Source organism: Chrysoperla carnea, chromosome 5 (genome assembly GCF_905475395.1).
Source record: "Chrysoperla carnea chromosome 5, inChrCarn1.1, whole genome shotgun sequence".
NCBI classification, from domain to species: domain Eukaryota; kingdom Metazoa; phylum Arthropoda; class Insecta; order Neuroptera; family Chrysopidae; genus Chrysoperla; species Chrysoperla carnea.
In genome coordinates, this window is record NC_058341.1 from 71939265 (window position 1) to 71951326 (window position 12062).

At 29.4% G+C, this 12062-nt stretch overlaps 1 protein-coding gene across 2 annotated transcripts; it reads left to right on the forward strand.

The window, feature by feature from the left end:
* The first annotated feature begins 1470 nt into the window (after positions 1 to 1470).
* Positions 1471 to 2467, forward strand: LOC123300092. Of its 2 annotated transcripts, XR_006535369.1 has the most exons (3): positions 1471 to 1540; positions 1624 to 2147; positions 2217 to 2467. XR_006535369.1 is itself a non-coding variant. In XM_044882567.1 (2 exons), the coding sequence occupies exons 1-2, from the start codon at positions 1523 to 1525 to the stop codon at positions 2092 to 2094; spliced, it is 489 nt and encodes a 162-aa protein (XP_044738502.1). In that variant the 5' UTR covers positions 1471 to 1522; the 3' UTR covers positions 2095 to 2467. The 2 variants fall into 2 exon arrangements, 1 of the variants encoding a protein (XP_044738502.1); XM_044882567.1 differs by having other exon boundaries at positions 1624 to 2467.
* Positions 2468 to 12062: the final 9595 nt, after the last annotated feature.

Sequence of the window (12062 nt, forward strand, 5' to 3'; positions counted from 1 at the left end):
TTGAACGCAGGTCCATATGAATGGAAGTCTATTACGCTATCCATTAGACCACGGAAGCATGTGTCTGTATAGTCAAAAAAGTTTAATGTATGAAACACAATTAATCTAATATATTGTAATGGAAAAATTTGATATGCTAATTTACATATAACATTAAGTGATTTTGAATATATGAAATTTTATTGCAAAAACAGGTTTAAAAAATTCGTTATTTCTAAACAGGTAACTACTATTTATAGATGTGTTAAACAACCATAGCACGTTAACATATTTAAAATTTTGTCAATTGATGGTTATGTGATGTAGATAATTAAATATTCAAAGCAGGTGTTTTAAAAAAAAAAAAAATACTTATTCTGTTAAAATTAATGAAAATTGATTTTATTATAAAATATTATATATGATTTTTTTAATAATAAAATTTTTAATTATTAACATTACTTGTTGAACACCCACATAAATCCGATCCATTCCAATGAAATCCTCATAAGCATCCATAGGAGACTTAATTTTCTTCAACAACCAAATACCTAGATTATTTGAAAATTTTTAAGTTTATATTTCTTGCCTTACATACATTAATAAGACATGTTAATATCATAACTCCTTTATAGAATATAAAAAATTTACCTAATCCCAAGATGTGATGACTTCCACATCCTTAAATAATTTCTGAAGGAGGATTCTCTCGGTCTCCCCACCCACGTAAATCCTCACGGCGTTCTCATAGGAGAGAATAGTTCTTACTATTCTCACCATCTCTGCTAGCGTCACCTCATTTGCCCATCTACCATTCCACTTCAACCTCCAATAGTTTGAAATATATAAATGCTCTTTTGCATCACCATTCTTATAAATCACCACTTCCTTGATTTGGTTATTTAAAATAACCAATTTTAAAGAAATTTTTACCATTTTAACTTGTTTTAAAATTTTAACTTGTGTTAAAGATGCTCAGGTGGTAAAAATATTCAAGCTTATATACCCTAATATTCGTGGATGAATACATTTTTTCTACAAATCTTTCTATCAAAAAGCTTAATTACCTATAAAAATATCCGCTCAAAAAAACTAGAACCATGAGAGTGTTTTTCAGTTAAATATGATATCTGGGATTGTTATGTAAGAATAAAAAAAAAATTCCATTAGATATAAAAATGAGAAAAATAATATTTTAATTGATACTATATGCAAATTAGCAAAATCAATAAATTTAAAAAGCGTTTGGCATGTTAATAACCTTACATCAACATATCACGGGAGAAATGAAATTTTCAGGGTTGCTATACCATTATATGGAATATATTCAAAAATATTTAGCAAAATTAATCTTGTATATAAACTACCTCATTAGCGAGAGATGTTAAAAATTTTTTTTATTAGATATTATATCTGAAAAGCAGGTGTATGAGAAACATGTTATTGAAATGGAGAGATTATCATAAAAAAGGATATAAATAAGTAGAAAAAGTTTGTCTTAGAATTAGTTGTGAATTGCTTTTAAAAGGTTTAGTGCTACAAAATGGAGAATATAATTGAGGTAAGTTTTTATATAATTATTTTTCTATTTCTTTTATTATTATTTTTTTAATTTTTATATATATATTTCTATTATTTTAATAGGATTTAAATATTGATGATTTAGATTGTGAAATCACCAATCAATATTTATATATGATGGCTAAGAAAATGGAAGAAAATTATCCACGTGTAATTAGCAATGTTTCCCTCCCTTCCCTAAACTTGGATGATTACTTGACACAGGATTTAAATGCAGAGTTTAACCCATCCTTATCAATCGATACTTTGCTTTCAGAATTGGAGGCATACTTAAATCCGTCTTCATTTGGACATTCTATTGATCAATTTAAAGACAATTCAAATCAACCAAGAGCTAATCATTTTAAAGATAATCCATCATCATCCGATCCTTCAACATCTGCTCCTTCAACATCTGCTCCTTCTAAGCAATTAATATCGCAAAGTAAAGCATTTGTTTATAAACCTGCAAGGCTTCGTCATCGAAAAATATATAAGAAACCTGCTACCAACGAGAAAAGAAAATACCGACAAAAAAAATCACTGAAGTTATAGATTTAACTAAAGAAGAAAAATGAAAAAAATCATTTTAAAAAGAAGTGTTGAAGGTAAAAAACTTTAAAAATATCATTTTTTAGATTTTTTTACTAATATATGTATTTTATTTATATTTCCAGAAGCTGCATCCTCTCTACCCCCATCGTCTGCAATCGATTTGAAGAGAAAGCATGATGAAGAAGATTTGGCATCACCATCAACAGAACATGATAATTCTAGAAATAGTATTACCGAAGATTCTCATCCAAGCTGTGTGTCCATCTCTCCATCAGAAGAAGAAAGCAATAACTGGATAGCAGTTACTTGTTTCGCTAACAGAGTATTTGCAGGTAGATTACTAAATAATGAAAATATTAAAGATATTTCAATTTTTTTTGAACATAAAAAACAATTAGTATACAAAAAAATTATGGAGTACTTATCTTTACATAACTCAATTAAAATTTCACTAGGTTTAAAATGTGATTTCATAATAAAAAAAGGTGATATGGAAATTATCGATAATTTTCACTTTGTGTTAAAACTTGTTCATTACGATCAAGCCTCTGATTTTAACACATGGTATTATGATTCATTAACTAATTTTAACACTCGCTTGGAAGAGTTTCAACAAAGAGGATCTAATGCTGCTTTAGATAAAATAGTATGTTTAGAATTGAATATAGCAAAATTCGATCCAATGAAAGGTGGAACCTATATTGCTTTACCGAAGAAAATTTCAGATAAAAAAGCATGCATTAATATTAGGAATAATGATGATTTTTGCTTTGCTTATTGTCTTTTAGCTCATTTTTTCCCAGTCGGCAAAAACAACGAAAGAGTAACAAAGTATCCTCAAAACTTTTATGATTTATTTAACTTCGAGGGTATTGAATTTCCCGTGAAATTAAAAGATATCCCCAAAATTGAAAAAAACAATGACTTTTCGGTAAATGTATATGGCTTATCAGATTCAAATCTTGTAAATGGTCCATTATATTTTATTAGGCAGAAAAGACAACATCACATAAATTTACTAATGATTAACGATGAAACTAAATACCACTATTGTTTAATTAAAAATCTTTCGAGGCTTTGTTCATCTCAAAAGACAAAGCATAGGAATCCAAAAATCTTCTGTGATAGATGTCTTCAGCATTTTAATATAAAACAAAAGTATGAAGAACACTTGGAGTTGTGTGAAAATATTAATAATGTAAAAATTGTTTTTCCCTCGGAAAAAGACTCTATTTTGGAATTTAAAATTTATAAAAATAAACAATTTCTCGAGTATGTCATTTATGCTGATACTGAGGCATTCCTACCAAAAATGGAGGTAGACATTAATAACCCCAACACTTCATATTTTCAACATCACATTGTATATTCTATTGCGCTCCTAGTCGTTTGCTCTCGCGATTCTACGAAAAATAAATATTATTCGCATACAGGCCCGGATGCTGGTAAATGGTTTGTTGATAAATTAAAAGAGATTTTAGATGAAATTGAAATAGTATATAAAACCATTGTCCCGATAGAAATGACTGATGAGGATGAGGCATTATTTCAAGCATCGACAATTTGTCATATTTGCGAGAAACCATTTCTGGAGGGGGAGATCAAGCATAGGGATCATGATCATTTAATGCACACGTTCCGAACAAGCCCGACTTCGAAACTAAACTCGAATTACCGTGGCTCAAGCCATGAGGGATGTAATCTTAATTTCACGCTTCCAAATTTCGTACCAGTATTTTTTCATAACGGTTCACGATATGATTTTAATTTTTTTATTGGGGAAATGGGGTATGATGATGGGGATATTCATGCAATCCCTATAAACAGTGAACGCTACATCTCTTTTTCTAAAAAAATGAATTCGTTATATGTTAGGTTTATAGATTCTTGTAGATTTATGCAAAGTTCCCTTGATAGTCTAGTAAAAAATTTGGATGATAATCAATTTCAAATTCTTGAAAGTCAATTCGGAGAAAACCATCCACATCTTGATTTATTAAAAAAAAAAGGTATTTTTCCATATGATTATGTGACTGGCTTTGAAAAATTGGAGGAAACTTCTTTACCCAAACAAGCTGATTTTTTCAATCAATTAACCGATAGTGGGATAACTGATGAAGAATATGAACATGCGAAAAATGTTTGGGAAAAATTTAACATAGAAACTTTGGGCGAATACTCGGATATTTATTTAAAATGCGATGTTTTGCTTTTGGCATGTGTATTCGGAAATTTTCGAAAGGTTTGCTACTCTACATATGGTCTTGACGCATCTTGTTACTATACAATACCTGGGCTGACCTTTGACGCGATGCTAAAATTTACAAAAGTAAAGTTGGAATTAATTAGAGATATTAATATTTTTAACTTTGTAGAAGCATCTATTAGGGGTGGTTTAACCATATCAGTAAAAAGATATGCTGAAGCCAATAATCCCTACATGCAGAATTATAATCCTAATTTACCGGAAAGTTATATTGTTTATTTGGATGCAAATAATCTCTATGGATTAGCCATGTCTCAACCTCTTCCATTATGTGATTTTAAATTTCTATCTCCTCAAGAAATACAGGATTTTAATATTCATACCGATGTTAATGGAGAGTATGGCTATTTACTAGAGGTTGACATTAACTATCCACAAGATTTACATGAAGCACATAACGACTTCCCCTTTTTACCAGAACATCGGGTAATAAATAAACAAAAAAAGTTGGTAACAACTTTTTACAATAAACAAAAATATATTTTACATCTAAAAAATTTGCAACAAGCCCTAAAGTATGGATTAGAATTAACAGCCAAACACAGAATCTTGCGTTTTCGTCAATCATTGTGGTTGAAAAAGTATATAGATTTGAATACAGAGAAAAGGATGAATGCAAGAAATTCATTTGAAAAAGATTTCTTCAAACTCATGAACAACGCAATGTTTGGTAAAACCATGGAATCTGTACGCAAAAGACGTAAATGTAAATTAGTTACAAAATATGAGGGGAAAAATGGGGTTCGTAATTTAATAAGTAGCCCATATTGTAAAAAATTTACAGTTATTGGGGAAAATTTGGTAGTTATTGAATTAAAACAGTCTGAAATAAAAAGTGATAAACCACTTATAGTAGGTGCATGTACTCTTGAACAATCCAAATATCCGATGTTTGAATTCCATCATGGTGGTATGACTAAATGGAGTAAAAACATTTGGCTTATGTATTCAGATACTGATAGCTTTGTTTATCATATAATTATACAAGATCCGCAAAATGAGAAAAACATTTATGAAATAATTCGGGAGCATATTGATTTGTTCGATACATCGGATTACCCCGAAAACAATATTTATAATATTCCGAGAGCCAATAAGAAAGTTTTAGGCTGTTTTAAAGATGAAACTAATGGTGAAATAATAACTCACTTTTGTTCATTAAAAGCAAAAATGTACTCATTTAAATTGGAATCTGATGTTATTACGAAAAAAGCAAAGGGGGTTGCTAGAGCTTGTTTAAAAAAAATAACGTTTGAGGATTATGTGAATACTCTGTTTAGCGAAGAAGGTGGTGCTTTATATAGTGATATGTATAGAATTCAAAGCAAAAAATTTAAACTATATACAATAAAGCAGATTAAAAAAACTCTTTCTTCAAATGATAAACGTGTAGTATTAGAAAATAAAATTAATACATTAGCTGTAGGTCATAAGGATATTGTAACACATTTATAAAAAATTGTTATATATTTGTATGAAAAATTGTTATATATATTTGTATGAAAAATAGAGGAGATTGCAAATAAAACACTTAATTAAAAAAACTTGTTTATTTATTTATTTATGACTACATCTTTTTATAATAAATTTTCATTAGGAATCCATTCTAAATTTTCGAAACCAAGAAATTTCACTAAGGACTTTTTCCCTCTCTGTTTCAAAATTTTTTCAACTAAATATATATCTGGATAATTTGTCTTCAATAATTCATATTGGTAAAATGATCCAAGAATGGGATTTCCACTCAAATCTTCAAGTAAGTAAGTATATGGATGTGTAGATTGAACTTTGATAATTTTGAAAACCTCCATAGTCCAATTTGGGTTGTATTTCTTTTCAAATATATGTTTGTATTTGGATATGCGTACAAAATCACCAACAGAAAATTTTTTTTTTTCATTTTTTTGGTTGGATGGTTGATTATTATAAGCAGTTTTTAATAATTCCTCCTCATGTGCTTTAGTAACTTCACTTGGTGGCATAGCTATTGTCCGATGTGTTTTATTGTTATAAACTGCAACCATTTTTTGAAGAATATCAACCCACTTGTATGATCCATTAAGTGAAAATTGTTTATATAACATATTTTTCAATGTTCTATTGAAACGTTCTATAATTGCACATTTTTTTGTAGAATAACTCGGATAAATATTAATTTTATACTTTTTCATTAACTTTAGAAAATGTGAATTGAAGAATTCTTTCCCTTGATCAACATGTAAATTCTTTGGTGGGGTAGTTCTTTTTAGAATTTTTTTGAATGCAACTGTCACTTCCTTCCCAGTTTTTGTTTTCAGCGGTTCACAATAAGCAAATTTAGAAAAGCAATTTATAACAGTAAGTATATAATTAAAATTTTTATTTTCTTTCGAATAATTCCTAACCTCAATCAAATCAGCCTCGAATAAATCATCTAATCCAAATAGTTTATATTTACGTCTAGAAAAGTTTACTCTGGCAGGTTTATGAATTTCATTTACAATTTCTGATTTTTCCATTATACACTGATTAAATGCAATGTTATTTATAATTTTATACAATAAATTAACAATTAATATTAAAAATATCGCATATGAAGCATATGTATTCAGGTTGACATTCATTCTGATAATAATTTAACCGTTAACGATTTGTTTTATAAATAGAGAAAAATTAAGCTATAATACCACGCCCTCTCAATTCTGATAAAATGCTTATTATCTCATTTTCTAAGCCTGAATTTCCAGCGAGCTTTTCCGAATTTAAAAGCTTAAGACGTTGTATTAATTTATTTGGATCAGTGTAATAAATTACTTTTGGCTTATGCAAGCTACGGTATGATATCCCCTCGCCTTCATGAAACAATTTTGAAATAATATCACGATATTTATTACTTCGTTCACCAGAAATTTGACCATTGCTCTTAAATTTTTTACGATGTACATTTGTTAGCTGAAGTATATGTTTATATGTTTCTAGATCTGCTTCATCATAATTTTGAGATTTTTTCTTGAATAATAATTCACAAAGCCCTTCAGTTAGCTGAAACATTTTTCCGTTAAGCTTCATATAGTCATTTTGAAAATCAACACTTGAATTTCCTATTTTCCATTCATCTTTCTCTCTACTAACACCAAAAATGTATTTTTTATCTTTTGAATTTAAATATTTTTGCATATATTTAAGTACATTGGGGCCATATTTTGCTTCTAATGATGGGTCATCCTCTTTTTTAATGTCTAATATTTCTCTTTCATTTTTTATTTCATCTTTGATTAAAGGAGTTTTGGTTATTTTTTCAGATAACTCATTAATCGGCTGTATAATGGGTTTGTATAGTGTTTGTAAATTTTGTTCCAATCTCTGCTCGCCACGTTTCAATAATAAATATTTGGCTCTTATATTTTTTCTGGCACTAATTATCCTGTGTTTAATTTGTCGTTCCTTTTCTATTTTTTCATCCATTCTGAACAACTAACGATTTACATCTGATGCAGTTTAACCAACATCTTATGTATTTATAATTATATACTTATCAAACCCACACCTATATCGTCCATTATTTAATTCAGACTCCTTATCGATAACAATAAAACCATATTTATTCTTCCAGCATTCGCCACAAAGTGTACAAAATTTTTCAAAACTCATATCACCAATAACATGATTATCGAAAACATGTCTTAGATTCAATGTATCTTGTTTTAATAAAATAATCACATTACAATTGTCACGTAAATTTTGTTTATGTGCTGCAGAATATGTTTGAATAAGAAAAAACATATCCAATTTTTTATGTCTCCCTCTTGAGTAATAGTTTTTAATTACTTCTTGATCTGAATTAGCATTCACATCATCAAAAATCACTAACGAATTGGGTTTTACATCTTCAGATGTTGGAAATGATAATATATCATTAGTCATATACATAGTGATAGGCTTTAATGGTTCGATAACATCTTTCAACAATTTATATTTCGGTTGATCAATAGTTTTAGAATAAATGTATATATTTTCAAAGCTTACACCATGTTTTTCAAAAATAAGTGATAACAAAATATTTGTTTTGCCTCCACCGCTAGGTCCCGCAATCAAAACTCTCAACTGATTTGGAAATAATTTTCCATGTCGCCTTCTTCCAGATTGGTTTTGCTCATCAAAATTCTCAACTTTTAATTTTGATGGTTGCTGCACGGTCTTCATGGTATAAATGTATAAAAGCGCCTCACAACAATCATTTTATATTATTCTCCATTGGTATGCGAGAGTGTATAGATGTTGCGCTATAAGGGAGGAGGTTTGCTTAATAAATTAATTAACAAATTACCATTTGAAGCTCATATTCCTGGTTATCAATATTGTGGGCCTGGTACCAAATTGCAAAAAAAAATTAGAGAGAGGTGTTAAAGGCATTAACAAATTGGATGAATTTTGCAAATTTCATGATATTGCCTATGATACGTATACAGATATAAACAAGAGACACGAAGCGGATAAAATTTTAGCAGAACAAGCTTGGAGTAGAGTTAAAAGTAAAGACGCCAACTGGAGGGAAAAAGCTGCTGCCTGGGCTGTTACTAATATTATGAAGGGTAAAGTAAAAACTGGATCCGGTTTAAAAACAAAGAAAAAAACCAATGTTGAAACAAAAAAAGGAGGAAAGTTACTAATTGGTAAAAAGAAAATTGAAAAATCAAAGAAAAAGATTAAAAGAATTATACCAACTAGAAAAATTGGAGGTGCTCTTCCATTAGCTCTAATCCCTGTAATTGCAGGTGCAGTGACAGCAGTATTAGGCGGCGTTAAAACTGTAAATGATATAAGAAATTCTAAAAAAGCATTAGAAGAAACTATACGTCACAATAAAAAATTGGAAGAATCAGCTGTTAAAGGGCGGGGTTTTTATTTAAGACCATATCAAAAGAAGAAGAAACCTTAAGATTACTACAGAAATTACCGATTCGAGCATTAACTGATTTAGAATTGGATAGTTTTGGTAAAAAATATATTAAACACTTTAGGGGTGTATACATGCGAAATACCCTACCAAAAAAACCTTTACAAAGAGAATGTGCTATAGTAAATCTTGCTAGTTCATCATCAAGAGGATCTCACTGGATTTGCTTCTTCAAGAAAAACTCTAAAATATATTATTTTGATAGTTATGGAGATGTACCCCCACCACTTGAAATAATAACTTATCTAGGAAAAAATATTCTATATAACTATAACAGTTTTCAAAAAAGCGGATCAATTTGTGGACACCTTTGTCTAGCATTTTTACTATTTATTACAAATACTTAATATGGCATACACATTATCCTTAAAAGGTAATCAATCGGAATTAAAGCAAAATTTTTTCCCTCCAATTCAGCTAGATGGTAATTATTCTTGCGGATTGGTGAGCTTCATTGCATTCAACACAATCCCAAACATTAGCGATTTCAACAACCATTTTAAATATGGTAGCACATCATTTTATGTGCCTACAGGTAGTTATGAAATGGATGCACTTATTAAACTACTTGAAGGAGAATTTCCCTCAATCAAGTTTACCGTAAACTTAAATACATACCAAATTGACATTAAAGGAAAATACACCATTCATTTCGAAGTAGAAAATACAATTGCAAAAGTATTTGGTTTTTCGAAAAAAGTATTAAAACCAGATATTAAGCACACATCTGATTTACCAATTGAAATAAGTGTTGTAAACACAATTCGAATATTATGTAATATTGTGGAAAATGCCTTTTTTCAAGATCAAAAACTTCCAATAATACACGAATCTCCAATAGTGGTAGAAAGTGGCTATCGCATTGTGGACATTCCTAGTGAAATAATATATTTACCCGTGAACACTAAGGAAATAACTCAGTTGATTGTCAACCTTGTAGATCAAGAGAATCGTCCTATAAATTTGAGAGGGGAAGAAATTCTTGTAAGATTACATCTAAGAAAAGATGATTAAGTTTAATAATTCTAATAAATATCTAACTTCACCAAAAAAATGTATCATTAAGAAAAAAGTGGTTAAACGTGAAACACGGCTGTTGAAAGAAAACATAGATTATTTAAAATCAATTGGATTAAAAGTTTTAAAACAATGAATAACAACATTTTAAACTTATCAGAGAAGGTGCATTTTGATAATGAAATAACATCAAAAGAGTTGATAAGTTATGCACCCTACAGCGGTAGTAGTTTATCACATGGAAGTAGTATACGAATTGGGATTCAAAATAAGGATGCAATATTATTATTATGCGAATCAGACCTTCTAATAGAAGGAACTATTAAAAAAGCAGATGGTACAAACATTACTTCAGCACTCATAAACAATGGAATTGCCCACCTATTTGAAGTTATATCTTATAAAATGAATGAACAAGTAATTTGTACAGTATACAACCCTGGTGTTGCTTCAACATTAAATGGCTTAGCCTTGCTTACATCGGATCAGGTTAGGGGTTTATCAAATGCTTCATGGATTTCTGATGGTCAATTGGATGGAACAAAGTTAAATTCAACAAAAGATGGCCAATTTCTGTTTACTATACCTCTATCTCTACTACTTCCATTTTTTGCTACATATAAGAAAATTATAACCAACACCAAGCATGAGCTTGTTCTCGTGCGATCACGTAATGATGCAAATAGTGTGAAAAGTGATTCGGAAATAAATATTGATATTACAAAAATAGTGTGGAGAGTACCCACAATTCATCTTAATGATGTTGCAAGATTACACTTGTTGGATTTAATAAAGCGCAATGTAACAGTTGATGTGGCCTTCCGAAGCTATGATTTAGTTACATACCCCACTCTACCAACAACACATAAACATTCATGGATGGTGAAATCAACAAATAATCTTAATGCTCCACGTTATGTTATTTTTGCTATGCAGACTGATAGGATAGATGATTTTAAGAAAAATAATCAAATATTCGATTTTAACGATCTAACTTCTATTCGCCTATTTCTAAATGAGCGTCAGTTTCCAGCTCAAGATGTTTTTTTCCAAAATTCAGGAGGATTTGCAACACTTTACGATATGTATCTCAGATTTAAATCATCTTACAATAACCAAGAAAAATCTTATGAGAAACCGTTATTTGATATCAAAGATTTTATGAGATATACGCCTATTGTATGCATTGATTGTTCACGACAAAATGAAATTATTACAACAAACTCTGTAGATATTCGCATTGATTTTGAATGTAAAAAAGCTATACCTGATAAAACAACTGCTTATGTGCTATTAATTTCTGATTCACTTTTCGAATTTCAAATGCAAACAGGGGATATTAAGAGGATAATATAAATAGCTTGTAATACGGATATAAATTAGTTTAAAAATGAGCATGCACAAGTTCGGTTACCACAAACTGGATAAAAAAACAGAGAATAAATTTTTTGGGTTAAGTGTTCGAATGAATGATTTAAAAATGGAAATCGATAGGCATAAAGCAGATATCAAAGAACTAAACAAAAATATGATGACTCAATTGGAGGAAGAGAGAAACCATATCAAAAATTTAGAGCATCAATTGAATAAAGAACGTGATAGTACCATAACAACATTAAGTAAATTAACTGGAAATATGAAGGGAAGCATCTTTAAAACAATGGCTGAATTAAATACAGATTTGAAGAATGATCTACTAAAATCTATAAATGAAATTAAAGATGAAATTTCTCATTCAAAAAAAGATAT